The 22,574-nt window shown below is 38.6% G+C and overlaps 1 protein-coding gene across 1 annotated transcript in view; it reads right to left on the bottom strand.

Moving 5' to 3' along the window:
• Nucleotides 1-22,574, bottom strand: part of LOC133657379 (SPARC-related modular calcium-binding protein 2-like) — a 91,349-nt gene that overhangs the window by 21,930 nt on the left and 46,845 nt on the right. The window contains exons 5-9 of the mRNA XM_062058650.1: nt 20,667-20,708; nt 14,018-14,065; nt 8,888-8,962; nt 5,484-5,670; nt 2,600-2,682 (exon numbers count right to left, since the gene is read on the bottom strand). Coding sequence (XP_061914634.1) covers nt 2,600-2,682; nt 5,484-5,670; nt 8,888-8,962; nt 14,018-14,065; nt 20,667-20,708 — 435 coding nt within the window. The remainder of the gene's footprint in view (nt 1-2,599; nt 2,683-5,483; nt 5,671-8,887; nt 8,963-14,017; nt 14,066-20,666; nt 20,709-22,574) is intronic.

Genomic DNA, 22,574 nt, shown 5'->3' with positions numbered 1-22,574 from the left:
AGTATTTGAAGGAATAATCAAATATGTCTGCCAGATGGATTGTTGCAGGTTGTAGAACTAATACTTAAAAAGGAGTCAGCCTGCATACATTTTCAAATGATGGGAATATGAGATAAGTATGGACTTGTCCTGTCAAATTGATGCGCGCGAGATGGGACGAACCAAGTGAGAAGAGTGTAATTTGCGAGGATAATTTTTTTAATGATTGTATCTTGGAAGCAGAAGAGTTTTGGATGGGAAACATTGAAAAGATTCAGGTCAAATGCAATCCTGAAAATCAGGAGCACCATCGAGGGGAAAACGACTGAGTCAGAACCTGCGGAAAAACGGAGAAAGAAGAGCAGAAAACGAGAGTAAAAGAAGGTAAGCTGCTCATATTCTATTTTGTGTCCTCTTCTACTGATGTTTGTTTGTTTTTTTTACCATGAAAAGACTTGTACACAAGGATAGCTTTTTATGTCACTCAGGCAAATCATATTGTGGATGTGGCTGCCCATATCTGCTGTACAGATTCACTTTGGAAAAGAGTAGTGTTGGATATGTTTGTTGCCTTATTTGTATTGACTTTATTAAATGCTTAGGTAGCATTTTTCTAAACAAAACCAGTTTTCTTTTAAGTAATACAAAAATGTATCATAGCTGTTTGTCTGTTATATGGAAGAATATAGTTAACTATAGAACTGGAACCCAATGTTAAGAAAAAAGTATTGATTTTGAAACGAGAATCGATTCTGAATCGAATAATTACCCCCAAGAATCAAATCGAATCGAATCATGTGGTGCCCAAAGATTCATAGCCCTTATATATATATATATATATATATATATATATATATATATATATATATATATATATATATATATATATATATATATATATATATATATATATATATATATATATATATATATATATATATATAAAATATATATATATATATATATATATATATATATATATATATATATATATATATATATATATATATATATATATATATATATATAAAAAATATATATATATATATATATATATATATATATATATATATATATATATATATATATATATATATATATATATATATATATATATATATATATATAATATATGCGTCATAGCAAATAATGTGATCATGTCATTTTGATCACGCCCCCTAACCACAGATATCTTGACAATCTAGGGTAAATATAAATAGCAAATGGGTTATACTTGTATAGCGTTTTTCTACCTTCAAGGTACACAAAGCGCTTTGACACTATTTCCTGATTCACCCATTTACACGCATATTCACAAACTGATGGTGGGAGTTGCCATGCAAGGTCCCAACCACGATGGTCTAGATGGGGGAGGAGCCCGCAGCAGCACCAAGTACTCAGTGGGAAGAGCAACATGTGTTTTTATGTCAGAGTCTCCAAAAGTCTCTTCACTAGATATGCCGCTAATATCTCTTTAAAAAAAAAAAGAATATCGAGAAAGAATATCGAGAGAAGTCAGAACACTAACTAAATATACTGACAAAGTGGCTAAGTTGCTGACACAAATCTCTCCTGCTCAGTCTACTTATTCTCTGGCAGACTAGGTGGGTACTATATGATGTGTGTTAAGACGCAATGTTACCATGCATATTGACACCTATTTTACAACATGCTGCATTGGCAGACAGTCAATAAATGAATGTATGGCACTGGTCCCCAACCTTTTTGTAGCTGCGGACCGGTCAACGCTTGAAAATTTGTCCCAGGGTTATTTTATTTTTATTTATTTTTTTATTTTTTTGTCAGAAAGAAATACAATCATGTGTGCTTACGGACTGTATCCCTGCAGACTGTATTGATCTATATTGATATATAATGTAGGAACCAGAAATATTAATAACAGAAAGAAGCAACCCTTTTGTGCGAATGAGTGTGAATGAGTGTAAATGGGGGAGGGAGGTTTTTTGGGTTGGTGCACTAATTGTAAGTGTATCTTGTGTTTTTTATGTTGATTTAATAAAAAATATAAATAAATAAAATGTTTTTTTAAAATTATTTTGGTGTGTGGTTGGGGACCACTGATGTATGGGATTGCAGTCAATACCCTGGCCTCTAATAATATTGTCCATTGATAATAAGCAAATCTTTTGTACTCAATAATCTATTTTGCTTGTTTTTTCAACCTCCATGAGAACACTCCCTAAAAATCCTCTCAACTTCAAATGAGTTATCTAAGCTCTTTCCAAGCTATCTGTCAGTGCCTGTCTCTGACATCCCACTATCCATTACCTCCACCTCTCTCCCCTGCTGCTTCTCCTCATCGCCTATCTTTCTTCATCCCACTATCCTCCATCTCCCATGTCAGTTGGAGATGAATCCCCTCCCCGATCCGTCTCTGTCTCCTGGCTAACTGACAATGAAGGGGCCAGTATCTGGCAATGCTCAAGCCTTTATCAAGTGTTTCCTTGACCAACACTGCTAATGATATCAGCAAACACACACGTCTATTGTTATCACAAAATTGGAAGGGTGGCAGCGGTTGGAGGCCAACTCCTGAGGAACTTCCCCATGTGGTCTAAGCAGAGAAGAAAAAAAGAAACCATCAGCCTTTAAGACATACCTTGAAGATGCCGACTTTTGTAGTGGTCCTTTGGTTTGGTTGGGTGGGCCCTGGCGTTGCCGTCACATTTTGGCTGCTCATACCTTAAACACAGGAAATAGTTTAGGTCAATGTCATGTGATTGACCAAAGACAGAATTTACACACATCTAACTTGATGGGAGTGATATGAAGACAGTAGGGGTCACAGAGAGAAATTTAGAGGGAGACAGGGAGCGTGGGACACAAAAAAGCTTTAAAAGCTTCCCTTGGAGAGCCAGAGCCCCTCTCTTGCTCCTCTACAAGGGGGCCAAAAGTTGGTCTGGGACAAGTCAAGAGAAAGGGGAAAATCCACAATTCTATGTGTGCGCTAATGTACTCGCTGGCACTATGCCTGGATCCTTGTCATTCTGATAGCAAGCCTGTGTACCAGTACCAGTCGTACCAGTACACCACACAGCCACCCTGACCCTTGACTTGTCGCTTACCAGGAAAACTTGGTTTACATATCAGTCAGATTCCTTTCAGTCTTCTCTGTGAAGTTCCAGTTAACATGCCCTAGCTCGAATGTACTATAACTTCTGGACTATTAGACGCTATCTATTTTCTCATGCCTTGAATCCTTCGCTTTGTACAATGCTGCAGATAGTTTATGGATTTTTCAGAGTTTACAAGATTCCCATGCCGCCAATAAATTTAGCCTTTTTATATTAGGCCCAAAAATTTGACAGAAAGGTCACGGTGGACCAATTAAATTGTTCTCATTAAATCAAGCGCACTCACACAATCATTCAGTCAGCCATTTAGCGCGTTATGCACTCATCCTTATCAAAGGGAAGACACGACGGAATGCACAAGACACAGCCCCAAAGCCAAAGAAGATTGACCCAGCCGTGTAAAAAAGAAAAAGAGCCACTGCATGGAACCGAAACTACTACCACTAACGGACCGAAGAAGACGACTTCAGCGGTTTCAGCGTGCAGGAGGAGGAGAAGGACAAAGACCGCTTAACAGTAAGCTTCTATATGTCTGGTTACAGGCACAGATTTTTTTGTTAAATTTGTGAATGAACACAAGTGCCTGTGTAAATATTTATTATTTTAATGTGTACACCTGTGGTCAATATCGAGTATATACAAGATCAAGTCTGTCCAAAAATTAGGAGGGTGCGGCTTATATTTGGGTGCGGCTTATATTTGGGTGCGCTCTATAACCTCCAAAACACAAAGGGCTGAGTTCTCGTTTAGCTGTGTGGGTGTCTTAAAGATGAGAACGCTACATGTAACATGCAATAGACTGTAATGACTTGCTTTGAGTAACTTTCCGCAACGCAGTCAGCCGAATAAGCAAAAACATTGCACCTCAAAACGAACTAAGGAATAGCCTATTAGAAATTAGTCAGGGCTGGAAAAATATGAATTTTTTAACAGTCAGTTAAAACGGCATTTTGTCATTGCTCCAGGATAAAAATGTTAAAGTGCATTTGTGACGGGCCATTGTTATCCTTCTTTTATTGCCACTATCTTATTTCTTATATATGACATTCCTGCTATTGGAACCGTAATTTCCCTTAGGACACACACCAAGGAGCAATAAAGTTTTATCTAATCTAATTTAATCCATAATGCCATTATTGAACCATCGACTGCAGTCAGAGTAAAACTTTGTATAGTCTGACTGGCTTGTCCACATGGACAAAACCTCCCCACAGATTATCACTTTTTTGCTAGAAGTTTGGTATTTAATGTCTAGATATCTGCACTCAAACCGAGTGCCGTTCTAGCTCGTTCTTGCTTGATGTTGCTTTATATCTCACAAATACAATAGTACAGCACTGTGGAACCTCACAAATGTAACACAATCTGTGCAGTGAAACTGGTTGACTTCCAAGTTGGGTCAAATAAAATAATACATTTGCTAATAGGAAGTTATGCAAAGGTGGCTTAATAAATCTTTATTTACGTTACAAACAATCTTAACTGTGGCAACTTGAACATCCATCCATCCATTTTTTACCGCTTGTCCCTCTTGGGGTCATCGCAGGGCCAAAAAAATAGATAGACAACATTCACACTCACATTCACACACTAGGGTCAATTTAGTGTTGCCAATCAAGCAATCCCCAGGTGCATGTCTTTGGAGGTAGGAGGAAGCTGGAGTACCTTCAGGGAACCCATGCAGTCACAGGGAGAACATGCAGACTCCACATAGAAAGACACCGAGCCCAGGGATCGAACCAAGGACCTTCATATTGTGAGTCACACATGTACTACCTGATGTGGGATCTGAGCCGAGGATGTCGTTGTGGCTTGTGCAGCCCTTTGAGACACTCGTGATTCATCAAAGTAAACATTGATGATGATTGATTGATACTAACCCCCATCTATAGAGATTCTTGGCAGACATATAAAGAAGAGTAATGGACAGTGCCAATGGGCCAAAAAGTTATTGTCTTTGTAGTCTTTTATGGTTTCAGTTATTTTATTATATAGCTATAATTTCAGTTTTGTATTCTTCATATTGTACAGCACTGTTTAATTAATGGTTGTATAGTAATTGTCATACTTTTCCTCTTTGACATCATTGGTACCGAAAAAAACACATTTGTATGCATAATGATGGCTTAGAATTTGTTAAACATTTGAGGTATTTATTTTCATAACTCTCTGGTTGGAGCTACAATCATACAATTTCTGGGACATTTGACTTTGGAGGTTCCATGGTATATGTCTGCATTTGTATTCAGAAAATGACTCTAGCTGGGTCAAGTAGTCGGTTGGCGAATGATCACTAATCTGATGAAAGGATTATTGTATGTTTTCCGCTCAGAACAAGGCAGTATTTGGAAATCAAAGTAAACCCAACATGAGCTACATTCAGTTTATGATCGAGGTAGTCTGCCCTACCTGGTGGAGGTGCCAGGTATAGGTCGTCCTGTGTCTACCAGGACACACCAACAGTAGCCGGTGGAGGGGTGGCACTGGACTGGCTTGTACAGTCCACCTTGGGCACAGTCGGGAACAAATACAGCATCGTTCTTGTGCTGCCTTGCTTCCTCTTGAGCAGACTGTTGTTCTTGGTCACAGGATGAGGCTGGGAAGGGAGAATACAGAGGCATTTGGAGGTGTTTGATAGTTACAATAAATACACACATATATATATATATAATATATTATAATATAAATTGATGACAAGTGCAAAAGAGATGCAGACCAACCTATTCAAATGAGGTTTTTGCATGTACTATCATTTGTGCCAAAGGAGACACTCATTTCTCTCCATCATTGTATGCTTCAATGGTCCAACCTGTGCTGTTTTGTTATGTAGTGGAATATGCAGCACACACCACCTGAGGCAGTACTGGATAGTTTTACGCTCTGGGCGAACCGTTCCCCACAGCACCCTAAAACGTCCAATCTAAAACTTGACTTTTACAGTCTTCTTTGATGCAAAATCAACAGTTACATTGTCATACAAAAGTTGTTGTGCAACTGTACGATTGATGCTGATGATGGCATGTCCAGAAAAACGCTTTTGTGATATCGTGGACATCAGTACGTTTTAATAAGCTTCACTGATACGCTGGTCAGTCAACTGGAGTCGCGTGAGTCACGTAGATGACTGCACAGACTTTTTTTTTTTTCCTTTTTTACGTAACAGTCTAGAAAACCGGCATGGTTTCTTTTGTGCCCTCGCATAGATTGAGCCCTGGACGGTTGTCCACATTGCACATAGCAAAAACCAGCCCTGCACACCACCTTTTCTGGCCAACAAACTGTAAAAGTGCGAACAAAACTTATTTTTCAGGTCCGGTGTGATGATGTGTCTGCAATGATCGAGAAATGCATGAAAATGCATGTTGTAATAAGGGCTTTTCGAATAGGAGATATGTTAAAAATGTATTGCCGAAAAAAAGCAGACACCAAAATTAATTATTTGAATTTTTTTTAATCAGTCCCTTTTGTCATGCAGCAGTATACAAATATAAATTGATATTGCTGAATAGACAATGTGTATCGTTTTTTATTTATGATAGTCCAAATATGTTGACCTACGTACATAGAACAGAGGATTTTCCTTGTAGTGTCTGTTTTTGAAGCTATCTGCGCATAACTGTGTTAGTTAGCACAAACATTTTAAAGGCCTACTTTATTTAAACGGGGATAGCAGATCCATTCTATGTGTCATACTTGATCATTTCGCGATATTCCCATATTTTTGCAGAAAGGATTTAGTAGAGAACATCCACGATAAAGTTCGCAACTTTTGGTCGCTGATAAAAAAAGCCTTGCCTGTACCGGAAGTAGCGTGACGTCACAGGTTGAAGGGCTCCTCACATTTCCCCATTGTTTGCACCAGCAGCGAGAGCGATTCGGACCGAGAAAGCGACGATTACCCCATTAATTTGAGCGAGGATGAAAGATTTGTGGATGAGGAACGTGAGAGTGAAGGACTAGAGTGCAGTGCAGGACGTATCTTTTTTCGCTCTGACCGTAACTTAGGTACAAGGGCTCATTGGATTCCACACTTTCTCCTTTTTCTATTGTGGATCACGGATTTGTGTTTTAAAGCACCTCGGATACTATATCCTCTTGAAAATGAGAGTCGAGAACGCGAAATGGACATTCACAGTGACTTTTATCTCCACGACAATACATTGGTGAAGCACTTTAGCTACAGAGCTAACGTGAAAGCATCGTGCTTAAATGCAGATAGAAACAAAAGAAATAAGCCCCTGACTGGAAGGATAGACAGAAGATCAACAATACTACTATCAGGAGACACCGAACCAAACACTGGACCTGTAACTACACGGTTAATGCTGTGCCGCCTGTCGAAGCCTAGCAATGCTGTTGCTAACGACGCCATTGAAGCTAACTTAGCTACGGGACCTCGTCAGAGCTATGATAAAAACATTAGCGCTCCACCTACGCCAGCCCTCATCTGCTCATCAACATCCGTGCTCACCTGCGTTCCAGCGATCGACGGCGCGACGAACGACTTCACCCGATCATCGATTAGGTCGGCGGCTAGCGTCGGATAGCGCGTCTGCTATCCAAGTCAAAGTCCTCCTGGTTGTGTTGCTGCAGCCGGCCGCTAATACACCGATCCCACCTACAGCTTTCAGTTTGAATCCTGAATTATCCATAAAAGCTTAATGTTACATAGCTTTTTAGTTGAAATGCTAGTATTGTGGTAAGATCCTATGAAAAGATGTGGAGGATGAGTACCCAGAGACAGGGTGAGTAGACTGCTATATCAGCCCCCCTGTGGCACTGTTTACGGACATTAATGGGCTAAAGACACATGAGCGCAGCACCCTATGCTGCAAGTTAAGTAAATATTTAAAAACTCTGTGGATGTATGTGACAGTGAGAGAAACAGACAAGACACATATAAAAACATTTTTCCATCGGGCCTTCACCTTCACACGCTAAGGCACATCAACACACTACTGCAGGGTACTGTAAAGCGGCTTCTCTATGTTTACATGGTCACAATTCCCAAAGAAAATGCAATGCTTCTGTGTTTTATCTGTCTGGCCGGAGGAAAAAGGTGGGCTTTTTAGCAAAGCCTCAGCAGGATCTAGTCTTGTGTGTGTGTGTGAGATTTTAGAATTTAATTTAATGCAAGCTGATCTTTTTGCTGCTTCCCTCAAGGATCGGAAGCTCCTTCAGGATTAGGGATATCCCTTTTTCTTTGTTTACTTTCATGAGAAGTCTTTAGACACAAAAAAGAGAGTGAATGAAATGCTTCCCTGCGTTTCTTAACATACTCTCCTCGCTCCGGTTCCTTTAGTTGGACTTTCTTTGTTGGAGACGGTTTTCATTGTTTCCCTACTCCAATACCCCGAAGAACAGATGTTAATAAAAACCATTATTGCTGTGTTTTTCATGCTTTTTTTTTTATTGCTTCCAAATTATGATAATGGGATTCATGCACAAATGCACTCATGCATGCTGGCTTTTTTAGCTCGAGGGTAAAAGAACAACGTTTTATGCAATCCAAAACATATTTCCCCAAAGAGCCATAAGGTAATCGATCTGTGTGGTGAGATCAACATGCATAAGAATAGGATTGATCATGTGTTTGTGCCATGTGCTGATAATTACAGATCATCTGCAACAAAAAGAACCACAGAGACTCAGATCCTCAATGTACTCCAACATCAAGATGTTCTGTACTGAAGAGCAGCCACAAACCATGATTGCTCTCAAAAGTCATCAGGGAAACACAGAGAATGCTTTGAGATGAGTTCTCAAACACCCAAATCGCTGTCATTTAGAAAAGAGGACTCTTGGAAACTCACATGGTGCTCTGGTTCTATTGTTCTGTCGGCTGCGGACCTGCTCCGTCCACAGAGTGGGGTACTGGGAAATGATGTCTGAAAGAAATCACCATGACAGCTTTATTAGCATCAAATGAAAACCCGCTCATATATCATTGAAGCCAAATGTGGTTGTTCCAAAACTCACAAACTTTAAATATCACATCACATCACATCACGGTTGCCGCATCTCAAATTACATAAAAAAAACCCTGCATTTGACAGTTGAGGGTGGAAAAGGAAAAATTGTGTAGGTAAACAATGGACTAGGGCTGTGAATGTCATTAGGCCTTCAGATTATAACAGTGATTTCCGACAACCGGTTCGGGGACCGGTACAGGTCCGTGACACATTTGCTACCGGGCCGCACAGAAACATTAATGAATTCATAAACTACCGCATTTTCTCCGATTTTTAGTGGTCTTGTGGTTAGAGTGTCCGCCCTGAGATTGGTAGGTCATGAGTTCAAACCGCAGCCGAGTCATACCAAAGACTATAAAAATGGGACCCATTACCTCCCTGCTTGACACTCAGCATCAAGGGTTGGAATGGGGGGTTAAATCACCAAAATGATTCCGGGGCGCGGCCACCGCTGATGCTCACTGCTCCCCTCACCTCCCAGGGGGTGATCAAGGGTGATGGGTCAAATGCAGAGGATAATTTCGCCTCACCTAGTGTGTGTGTGACAATCATTGGTACTTTAACTTTTAACTTTGGCCTGTCCCACTAAACACACCAATAAGCTTGTTAATAGATGTATATTACAACTCATTTGTTCTAGTACATGGGACAATGCACATTAATGGACATATAAAATGTTAATGTGCCAGATTGTAGCCAAAGGCTAATCTTTCATGCTAATTCTTTTTATGTTTTTATCTGCCACACGTAGAAAGTCGGTCGGTGAAAATAATGCATATATTAAACCGGTCCCTGGTGGAAAAAAGGTTGTGGAAGCATGGATTATAATACTAAAAATGACTTTTTTCTGATGACAACGACTTCCAATGTAACTTTGTGCATGTTTGCAAATGTTACATAATAGATAGACATAGTTCTTCTGCTACTAATAACATGCTGTTGTATTCAAGATAGGGATGGGTAACTTTCACATTTTAATCAATACGGTACCAATTTCTAATACCTGGAATCCGCATCTGTACTCATCTCTATCAATTTTCATTTGCATTTTTGTGTGTTTCTGGGGTATTAAAGGTAATTTGTTTAATAATTATTCATCTTTTTTACTGAACATTAAGCACTGAGCTAATAATGATAATTGTCCTGTCCAATTGTTATAACTTGTTTTATTATACTTCTGATTCTCATTTGAGTGTATTAATTTCCGTTGGTCCCAAATGTGTTGCAATAGTCAGAAAGTAGTCTTAAAAGTTGAATGTGCCCAGTCTTGTTTTTGAGCATGTTTATACTGTAAGTATTGTATTTATTGCACACCAGCTGTTTGATTGTAACATGCATCTTCATTCTACGGTAGTTTTGATTTCCAATTTTGGAGGTGTTGACATCGCCATGTAAAATCACTAATGCTAGTAAGTCGCATCTACAGGATATAGCATATTCAATATAAATTAGCGTTGAGCCTGCTTGAAAAGTGCGGCCTTACTCCTGATCACTTTCTATCAGAAATGCTTGCTTTGTTTGCATGGAAAATTGCAACATTTACAGTATATTGAGACAATCTGCTATGAATACACCTGCACGTCACGTCATGTGCAACCCAGATTTCGAAAATTGGTACCTGTTGGATTTTATATCAATCGTACTTGGTGGTACCGATGGAATTTGTTCCATACCTGTAAAAGTACCAAATTTGGTACCCAGCCCTAGTTCAAGTGTCAAAAATGATGATAGCAATAAGAACAGCATTATTTTCCTTTTTTTCCCCACTAATCACTAAGCCTGGGCCGCTTCAAATTATTGAACGATAAATGAAAATGAACTCGATAACTTTGTTGGCATCGATCCATTACTTTGTCCTTTTGTGTTTGTTTTCTTCATCTGTTGCTGTCAATCAGGGTGGACGAGGGGTCACTCTGTGCATCGCTCTAAGCATTTACCACGTTCATTTAATAAGCGGAATTAAATGAGCGCAGTGAACCCTCTTGTCTTCCATCCGCAATCTTTGTCTCGGTGGGCGGAGGTGTGACCGCTAGCTTACCCACAGGATACACTGACAGAGTCGCTAGTTGCGACTCACTAGAGAGAAGTGCCGCAATGTAACAAAAATGTGTAGCAAAAAGATTATTTCAAATCCAAATGTCCCTGTGTGGTATTATTTCAGCTTCTAACCAAATAATCAACAAGGACATCAAAGCCAAAATGCCAAATTTGTTGGAAAGTGATGCAAACAAACAAACAAAACAACAACAAAACAAATCACCAAGTAGGGAAAAAAGTGGCACTTCAAGGAGTTCAATAATTATTGAAGTTCAATTTTTGCTAACCGATATTAAAATAGCCAGATTATCTGTATCTGTGTTTACTTACCTAAGATAGTTATAATGTATTGACCTTACAATTACAAAGTAAGAAAAAAAAGTTTATTGTGTTTTAAAATGTTTAAATTTGCATTATTACTATCGCATATTAAGATTACATTAGTGCTTAATTTGGTCTCCAAATAATGTTGACAATAACATTGTTTGTCTGCAATAATTTGTGGGACAATATATCCCACAAATTATCGATCCAGGTCTACTACTGACTACCCGATCAAGTAATAATTTTTTGAGTACAGAAAAGCTAAGAGATTAGACTAATGACATCGTCTCAAAGTTTAAATCAGTGGTTCTTAACCTGGGTTCGATCGAACCCTAGGGGTTCAGTGAGTTGGCCTCAGGGGTTCGGCAGAGCCTCTGCCGTGGAGGTCAAGACACACCTGACTCATCGTGTAAATAAAAACTTCTCCCTATCGGCGTATTATGATTACCCCCCAAAAGATGTTCTCTCTAATTTTCCATCTGATTTGCATGTGTGTAATTTGTTGTGAGTTCATGCACTGTGTTGGTTTTGTTCTTTGAACAAGGTGATGTTCATGCACGGTTAATTTCGTGCACCAGTAAAAAAAAACATACAACTTTGTCTTGAATTTTTAAAAAAATACATTTTATTTTTCACTAAAGAAGGGTTCGGTGAATGCGCATATGAAACTGGTGGGGTTCGGTACCTCCAACAAGGTTAAGAACCACTGGTTTAAATACTATCTTGTAATATAAACTGTTTTTCTATTGATCTTATAATATATATCCTCACAAGAGCCAGCGTCCTCTGCAGTGGACATTTGATGATATGCATAAAAGGGCTCTTTTGTAACTCAAAAGAAATATCCACTGCGGAAGATTTTGGCTCTCAGAAGGATTCAGTATAGTGCTGTGTTTCATATTCACTCCTTGTCACATCTGTTTACTCAAAAAAGAGTGTAACAGTCTATAACATAAAGGCAACTGAGATTGATGGTGGTAGCAACACAAACAAATTATTAATATTGACTTTTTCGATTTATATTTTATTAGGTTGTTTATCCAGTACAGTGGTACCTCAAACTACGAGCACATTGCGTTCCACGACCAAGCTCCTAAATGGTATTGAAAAAGCAGATGTTCCTAGTTAGACTATCTCCCACAATCAGTGTTGTGGTAGAGATGACCGACCCCCTGGACACCCAGAGCAGCTTCAGGCATGTGCATTAAGCCAAGGTGTGGGCGCAGGAGCAAGCCTCTGCACTAGGAGATGTCAGCTGGAAGGCTGTGGAAGCTGGACCGATGCCAAAGGTTTGGGTTCCAATGGTTAGAAAACAAAGTTATTATTATGTGAGCTGTGTGCTTGGTATTTTTATGTATTTTTATCTATGTTCTTATGTTTTTATGTGTTATTATGAATTTGCACTAAATTAGTTTTGTTTACAATGTCGTTGTACTATGTACAATGACAATAAAGATATATTCTATTCTATTCTAATGCTAGCAAGTAAGACCGGAAGTTTCCTTGCGGCGTTCATTGTGGCATTTGCTACGCCATTTAGCGCCTCGGAGGCTCGTAACTCAAATTATGCTCGCAATTTAAAGCATAAAAAAAATACTTGTAAGTTAAAGGGTCTGTTTTCAACATTTACACAGATGGCTAGATGGAGCTACATTTCCAATGTATTTTACATTGCCCTCTCACGGCTTCTCCTTGCTAATGACGTAATTACATACGTATGTAACACATGCACGCGCATTACCATTGAGTGTTGTTAGCTTATAATAGCAATTTGGATAGCTAGCGTTAGCTATCATTGAATGTACAGTACAGGCCAAAAGTTTGGACACACCTTCTCATTCAATGAGTTTTCTTTATTTCCATGACTATTTACATTGTAGATTGTCACTGAAGGCATCAAAACTATGAATGAACACATGTGGAGTTATGTACTTAACAAAAAAAAGGTGAAATAACTGAAAACATGTTTTATATTATAGTTTTTTCAAAATAGCCACCCTTTGCTCTGATTACTGCTTTGCACACTCTTGGCATTCTCTCAATGAGCTTCAAGAGGTAGTCACCTGAAATGGTTTTCACTTCACAGGTGTCATAGTTTTGATACCTTCAGTGACAATCTGCAATGCAAATAGTCATGAAAATAAATAAAACGCATTGAAATGAGAAAGGGGGTCCAAACTTTTGTCCTGTACTGTATTATCTATCATAACAACAACATGACTGCAAATTGTTCGTCTCTTGGACTGCTTTTGTATGTGTGCACACGCTCCCTGCGCATACGTGTTGATGAGACCAACTGAGTGACCGCTGTACACACCAATCACATACGAATACATTTTTATTGCATAAACTTTGTCATTGTGAAAAATATCTAACATTTTTAATTGTCAACAAATTGGGTTCTGTTAAACCATTGTTGGTAACATAAGCTTATTATATTTTTTTGCTTCTAAAAATGTTACTGTAAGGAAGTTGCAAACAGCACCTTTGAGGTACTCATAAGTTGAGTACCACTGTATTTCTATTTCCATTCATGTGTGATGTTTTTTTCTTTTCGTTGACACTTATACAAGTATGGTCAATAGATTCAGTAGATAGTAGATGGCTCACCTTCTTCATCTGTAGGTGGTTGTGGATCCACCACTAGGCCCGTTTCATCTGCATTCAGAATGGAGAATATTTGCAAAGAGACTACAATTACAAGAGTAAACTAGACACACAAGTCACATAACTGTGAGATTTGCACATTGCCCGGCCGAGAAGGATGTAGGCAGAAACAGAAGTGAAAGACAAGAGTGTGTATGTTGGATGCAGATTTTAAAAAAGTGTTTAGAAAGATAGTGGTCATGTACTCCTATGGCTTCACCAAACAGAGATCAGTGTGCTATTAGGGATGCATGTCCTTCTTATTCCAAGCATGCGTCAAGGTGGAAGAGACAAAAGCATCCAAGAAGTCAGAGACGAATCCAGCTCAGTGTTTGTTTGGTGACTGTTTGTTTGATTTGTGGTAAAGGGGAGACAAGGACAGACGTTTGGAGTCGCTGAGGGTGAAGCCAAGGCCATAGGTGTGGTTAACCTCACTGTGGGTCACTCATTCTGCTAGAGCAAAACTCTGTTAGTGCAAATCAAACGAGTGGCTCCATAAACAAGGATCAAATTCTTTCTTTAAACAATGCATTCTTCATTGCAATAAATAGGCTGCCCTTCCTCTTCTTGTTGAAAGAAAATATTCAGACGTAGTGTTTTTACCCCGCTCACTTAAGGGATGGAAATGCCATCTAAAAAAATCCTGTTTATGATTTGAATTTATGACCAACCACTAATGATCCATCTTTACTTTGCGGCCTTTTACATTATTACAACACCTCCTTTAGCATCTGCCAGGAAACCCCTGTGCTATTTGTGGTTAGATTTACTGCTGATTGCCAGCCATCAGCTGCATGTGTTTCCAGCATGGGAATGAATCTGTCAAGTTAAGCACCACAGAAGGCTTTATGGTAAAGCATTTTGTGTTTTAATGGCACTTCATTGCCTCGACAGACATCATCCAATAATTTTGATGCTGATGGGCTTTTTCAGGATCAAAGTATTGATGCAGTTACTGCTATTTAAAGGCCTACTGAAATGATTTTTTTTTATTTAAACGGGGATAGCAGATGCATTCTGTGTCATACTTGATCATTTCGCGATATTGCCATATTTTTGCTGAAAGGATTCAGTATAGAACAACGACGATAAAGTTCGCAACTTTTGGTCGCTGATAAAAAAAGCCTTGCCTATACCGGAAGTAGCGTGACGTCACAGGAGGAAGGATTCCTCACAATTCCCCGTTGTTTACAATGGAGCGAGAGAGATTCGGACCGAGAAAGGGACGATTACCCCATTAATTTGAGCGAGGATGAAAGATTCGTGGATGAAGAACGTTAGAGTGAAAAACTAGAGAGGCGGTGCAGGGTGTATCTTTTTTCGCTCTGACCGTAACTTAGGTACAAGGTCTCATTGGATTCCACACACTCTCCTTTTTCTATTGGGATCACAGATTTGTATTTTAAACCACCTCGGATATTATATCCTCTTGAAAATGAGAGTCGAGAACGCGAAATGGACATTCACAGTGACTTTTATCTCCACGACAATACATCAGCGAAGCTCTTTAGCTACTGAGCTAACGTGATAGCATCTGGCTCAAATGCAGATAGAAACAAAATAAATAAATCCCTGACTGGAAGGTTAGACAGAAGATCAACAATACTATTAAACCATGGACATGTAACTACACGGTTAATAACTCTCAGCCTGGCAAAGCTTAACAATGCTGTTGCTAACGACGCTGAAGCTAACTTAGCAACTTAGCAACCGGACCTCACAGAGCTATGATAAAAACATTAGCGCTCCACCTACGCCAGCCAGCCCTCATCTGCTCATCAACACCCGTGCTCACCTGCGTTCCAGCGATCGACGGCGCGACGAAGGACTTCACCCGATCACAGATGTCTGCTATCCAAGTAAGTCCTCTTTGTTGTGTTGCTACAGCCAGCCGCTAATACACAGATCCCACCTACAACTTTCTTCTTTGCAAAAGATTCACCAACACAGATGTCCAGAATACTGTGGAATTGTTCGATGAAAACAGAGCAGTTTGTATGGTGACACATTGGGTACGAATACTTCTGTTGCCGTTATGACGTCACGCGCATACGTCATCATACATAGACGTTTCCAACCGGAAGTTTAGCGGGAAATTTAAAATTGCATTTTATAAGTTAACCCGGCCGTATTGGCATGTGTTGCAATGTTAAGATTTCATCATTGATATATAAACTATCAGACTGCGTGGTCGGTAGTAGTGGGTTTCAGTAGGCCTTTAAGTGTTTACACACCACACATATTTACAGTTTATGCAACTTTTTCACACCATGCTGATTAAACAAACACCAATGTCACCTCTTCTTTTAAAGCAGGGGTGTCAAACGTACGGCCCATGGGCCGATGAGTTTGCCAAGTATAAAAATGAGCTGAACATTTTGAATGAAATAAACTGCTGTTCTAAATGTGTCTACTAGATGTCGCAATAGCTATTCTTTGTATTTTTGTAGATTATGCTACATATGTAAAAACAAATAAACCACATGATGTTAGTGCACCAGTCAAGGAAAATGAGCAAACTACATAAATAGCATCCTGTAATTTGATTTTGATATTATTTTTTTATCTTGATAGATTGAACATTAACACCAATGAGTTGACTGGTGAACATTATCACATCATTTATTCAGAAAGTATAAATAATGACAAATAAAGGTAGAATACTATTAACCGCAACATGTAAGTGTAAAAAACTCCAACAACATTATGATGTGTACACTTTCAGAATGTGCTTGTTCAATCTGAAGTTGACTTTATTTTTAAGTTATCGTGCCGTAGTTTTACCAGTCCAGTAAAACCAACCCCCAGCACCTCTGTTTTAAAGTGTGCATTCCAGCTTGATCTAAATACAATGACCAATCTGAGATCCAGAGACTCAAGAGAGAATATGATAATAATGCATGCAACCATAATAAACACATAATAAATCCAGTAACCAACTGTAAACTCCCAAATTCTACATTTTTCCAAATACTTCAGTTTGTTGTTTCAAGTCGTAAAAATTGAGAGCAACATATCTTGGAAGAGAGCTGGAGGGGAAACCTGTGGTTGCTGGAGAAGTGCAGATGTTGAAAGTTAAATAAGGGTGATGAATAACGTGTCAACATTTCTTTGTATCTGTTGGAGCTGAAAATGCAAAGTGATACAATCAGAGAAGTATTTATAACTCATCCGTTAAGGCCGTTGAAATGGTTGCTTAACACATCGGCTCTTGAAAGCCGCTGCAGCTCCTCGTGGTGTACACAAGAAGTCGTCATCACATTTATCTTAAAACATTTCACTCAGTAAAAGATGCATTTTATAACAGCCTGCAGGCTTTATGTCAGAGTGACAAAATAGTGACAAGCCGTAACAGGCGACCTGAGCCACACAAAACAGGCCAACACGTGCACCGAGACGCCAGCATATCCTCCTGACAAACAGGGTCCTCTGCGGTAGATATTTTGTTTTGGGTCTATTTTATTTTGTCACTCTATTTTCTTTTGTCAGAGTTACCCAATTCTGGGAAAAAAATCACTCTCTTATTGGACACCGGTTCTCAGGAGGTTAGGGATAGGGTTAGGTGTATGTCGAGCGGCCAATTTTCATGTAAAAGTATGTGATCACTATTGCCAAATAAGGCCTTTTATTGCACAATCATTGATCCCTTCTTGGTGACACTGTATTTATTTTTAGACCCTTGGCTAAAAAGCAGGTAGCAGCTTATTATGTGTCAGTGTGGAGCCACTCTTCCAAGCTAATAATAATCCCCTTCAATACATTATAAACTGCATTTCTTAGTATCATCAAGGGAAACTTCGCTTTTTTAATTTTGCCAATCATTTGCAATCTTTATGTGAGACAAGCCCAAATGTATTTTATTTTTTATGTATATTCTAACGCGTAAATAAACGGTAGCAAAAGTCAGCTAACAATAGAGGTAATGGGGGTCATTGTGTCAATAAAACCGCTGTAAAAACCTCCAACAACATTTTATATAGAGACTGTAAGTATATATGTAATGTGGTAACAGGCACATTATTAAGAACATGCAATATTTACGTATATGGGTCATTTTAAGCATACAACAAAGCATTAATTTCACAGACGTATCACAACGTTCGCTATTTCCTTCAACATCAACACTGCTACTCATGGCAGACATCATGAGAGTCAACAACGACTACTTTGGGACAAATTATGTTCAACAACCTTATATTTTTTAGCCTAAATATACGGACGATGAGCTACAAGTTTTAGAAGCTGAGTGATAAGCAGATCCAGCAAGTAGCACTATTGCTAGGGGCTAAGCAAGAAATAGAAAATATGAACATAATAAAACAATCACTAACTGTATAATGTTGGCTCTCACTGGGATGCCGACTGATGGGATGTTTACATCTTCCCATTTAGATGAAGAATTACTCATAATGCTCACACAAGAAAAAACTGCGTCTTTCGTGTCAATCTTGTCATCTTCAAGTCTAAGTTGAATGTCAAGTTGACTAACTTCACGGTTTATGGCAACAACCTTCTACTATATAAGTGAGAGGTATGATGTATAATCGAGCACAAACTTTTACCAACTCAAAGGCGATGCAGCAGCTCACTGGCTCAGTATGCATAAGCTAGTTACCATATTTTTCAGACTATAAGTGCACTTAAAATCATTTAATTTCCTCTGATTAATTCTGGTTGTGCTCACCGACCTTGAAGCAATTTTATTTGGTACATGGTGTAATGATAAGTGTGACCAGTGGATTGGCATTCACACATAAAAGATACGTGTGGACTGCAGGTTGACGCCTGTTTAATAAATGACGCTAAACAGTACCTGTAAGCAAATAACACCAAATCGTTGATGCTTCATTGAGAATATAGAATATAGACGCTCAAAAATATGTCAACATGTTTTAGTACGACATTGGTAAGCTATAAGGCCGCACCGCTTGATGGAACGTGGAGCATTACGGCTACCGTAGTCGGACATACTGAAATGGTGCCTATTATGAGACATATTATCTAGTGTTTTGTTTCGCAATATTATGCAAAACCAACTTTTCTTACCTAATGGTACCTGCTGATGTGTATTTGGGACCTGATTAAGTCCCAAAAATGTTTGTGTGTCCGCCATTGTAGTCCGCGCTGTAGTCCATAAGTTCCTTCTTTTTCTCTATCCTCTTGTTGTGGGGCATTCATCCTCCACTGATGCCATTTTCTAATACAAAGTAGTGTACAGTTCTAACATATATCTGTCAGTAGACTCACTATGAAAGCGCTAAAAACCACCGGTACAACAAAGATGACAGGGAGAAGACACAGTAAAAGTGGAGGCACATAAATAACACAACTTTTCAGTAATCTATGCAACATTTTGACCAAATAACTACCATTACATGTTATGTAGACCACAAGGTAGTGTTTTAAATGTATTAAAAAAAACATTATATTACCCCTTTATAACCCCTTTTGTATGTACAGTACACACCTGAATAATGCCCCTTATAATCCAGTGCGCCCTATGGGCCAACAAATGCTGTATCTTTCCGTGCCGCTAAAAGTAGTTCCTCTGCGTTAGCATATATAATAACAATATTGCTAATACTTAGTTAATATTCAGGTTACGACATGTAAATGAAGTATTGTTGATGGTTTTTGAATGTTTTAAGAGGGCTTAATGGGCGCAACAGACGCAATGGACTCAATGACGTAATGACTCAGATTAGCATCATTAAAGCCACATTGTACTTTCCGTATATTAAGAATTAGAATGCATAAAAAATACATATGTGATCTTGTTTTACATAAGGATTGTGAATGATAGGCAACATTCCCCAAAAAGTGCAAAAAAAAGTGCAGTTCCCACTTAAGTACCATTATCATGTAGCACTATCACTGGAGGATGAAGCTAAACATGTTACACAACGAGAGCAAGCCTGTAGCATGCATGCTATTACTAAACTGCTAAGCAAGCTTTAAACAACACCAAGAAATAAGTGCTTAGTAAACTTTGAAAAGCGTTGATGGAACTGCGTGACAGCAGAAGGTAAGCAGTTATCAACAAGAAATTAACAAATAGATTGAAAAAATTCTAGAGAGGATAACATAAAACAATTGTTGGTGTGTCAGTATACAGCACGTTTAAGGTGGGCGGATTGATTCATAAATGTTGTCAATACCAAGGGTTGCATCATTATATGATTAATACCAAAGTGATTAAATTGATATTTTAATTTTTTCATATCTTTTTTTGTTTACAAACTCAGGGAATCATTCCCCGAAGACAGGAAGACTTTGAAGGCAAAAACCAAAGGATTTAAATGAGTAGACAGCAGTTTTTGCTTTAGTTTAGTTATTGTGTACTATTGACTTTGTTTTGCTTAAACACTTGTATGAAATAAAAGTGTAATAAAATAAAATAAGCAACAAGTTTAAATAGTGTGTTGATATTGTTAACATTCAATAGCACTCACCATAAATACATTTATAAAAATTACAGTTAATACTTGTGATCAGTATTGGTATCAGTCAATCACGCTCATTGATGATCACTGTCGCAATCTCCAGCATAAAACCCTGGTCGGAAAAATCAATCAACAATTTGACATGATCGTTTCTTAAATTGACTTCTCACCTTTTCCTGGCTCCCGTGTGGTCGCTCTCTCTTGTTTTGATCCTGAAAAGCAGGAAAACTTCTAAATTAATGAAATAGGTTTCAGTTCGAAACACATTTTTAAACTTGATGAATAATATATTTGGAATATATTAGGAATATAGCAGTGCTGTCTAAATGAACACATAAATATGGAACAATCCATACTTATTGGTGTTACTCTGATTAAGTATTGTAACGCAATTAACCCATGTTCAGTACAGAATGACTCAAAATCCTTGAAACATCTCTGGCAACATATCAGTTTGTCTAAGAAATGTTAGTAAAGCACATATGCAAATGTTCATTTGATCCGGTAGTGGCAGGTTAAGTCCATTAGAAAGACGTTGGCTCTATCAATGCTAATTTTGAGTACCGTACAAAAAAAACGGTCAGCCGAATCTCTCAGTCTTGACTCTCTTTGCTCATGCAAAATTAATCACCATTAATTAGAAATTAAGGATATTCATTCAACATTAATGTACAGCAACGATGAGATTGATCTAATCAAATATTTTAACAGTTCAACAGCACAAGTACACATACTAGACATAATTATAATATATGACGTGGTTCTCGTTTTACAGCGTTCCTTGATACAACGTTTTGCGGTTATAAATGCACTTAAATTATTAATAGTGTACAAAAAAAAAACGAGAGGTGCAAAATTTCAAAAGAAAAGTTAGAAGGTATTTGATTTCCTACCGACGTATATGTCCAGCTGTTCTCATTATTGCAGCTAAATAAGATCCTTTGTATTTTCTCCCCTTCTTTTGACGTCGACAAACAGTCGAGGGAATAAGAGTTATTTTTGTGACCACAGCATTATCTGAAGCTACATGACGGGTGTAGTATTGTAGTACACCGGACCCTTGATTTACGAGCCATTCATTGTACAAGCTTTTCAATATACGAACCAAAGGCCTAATAAAAGTATGCTTTGGTGTACGAACCTTGTCTCGTTGTATGAACATTTCAGCCACACATTTTGTGTCTGCAGCGCAGGCATTTTGTGCCCGGCAGCACATCCATTGTTAGCAGGCTGATCGATCTACAGTGCTCACTGTACATTAATTCAGCACAGTGATACTGTCAGCTACTATGCTACTTTTTGTGTTTTTTAAGTGTTTTTTAGCCTTTTTACAATTTAATTTTTTACAACAATGGACAAGCGATGTATGATTTTAAACATTCAGGAAGTATCCACAGCGTTGTCGAGACAGCCTTGCCCTCATGCCCCCTTTATCAACAAGATAAAGTGGATTTTATTTATTTGTTCCTAATCATTGTAGCGTTAAAGTTAAAGGCTTACTGAAACCCACTACTACCGACCACGCAGTCTGATAGTTTATATATCAATGATGGAATCTTAACATTGCAACACATGCCAATACGGCCGGGTTAGATTAGTAAAGTGCAATTTTAAATTCCACGCGAAATATTCTGCTGAAAACGTCTCAGTATGATGACGTTTGCGCGTGACGTCACAGATTGTAGCGGACATATTGGGACACCATTGTGGCCAGCTATTAAGTAGTCTGTTTTCATCGCAAAATTCCACAGTATTCTGGACATCTGTGTTGGTGAATCTTTTGCAATTTGTTTAATGAACAATGAAGACAGCAAAGAAGAAAGCTGTAGGTGGGAAGCGGTGTATTAGCGGCCGGCTGCAGCAACACAACCAGGAGGACTTTGAGTTGGATAGCAGACGCGCTACCGTGAGTACGCAGCTTTGGCTTCCAAACATTTGATCGATTGCCCGTACGTGCGTGCCGCTATGTGCATGTCACGTACATAACTTTGGGGAAATATATGTGCTGTATGAACTTTACGGAGGTGAACGGTACTTTGGGCTGTGGGATTGAGTGCGTTGTGCGGGTGCTTGAGTTG

Source organism: Entelurus aequoreus, linkage group LG09 (assembly GCF_033978785.1).
Source record: "Entelurus aequoreus isolate RoL-2023_Sb linkage group LG09, RoL_Eaeq_v1.1, whole genome shotgun sequence".
Taxonomy (NCBI): Eukaryota; Metazoa; Chordata; class Actinopteri; order Syngnathiformes; family Syngnathidae; genus Entelurus; species Entelurus aequoreus.
The sequence above is the reverse complement of the archived record's forward strand: the minus strand, read 5'-3'. Positions and strand labels throughout refer to the sequence as shown.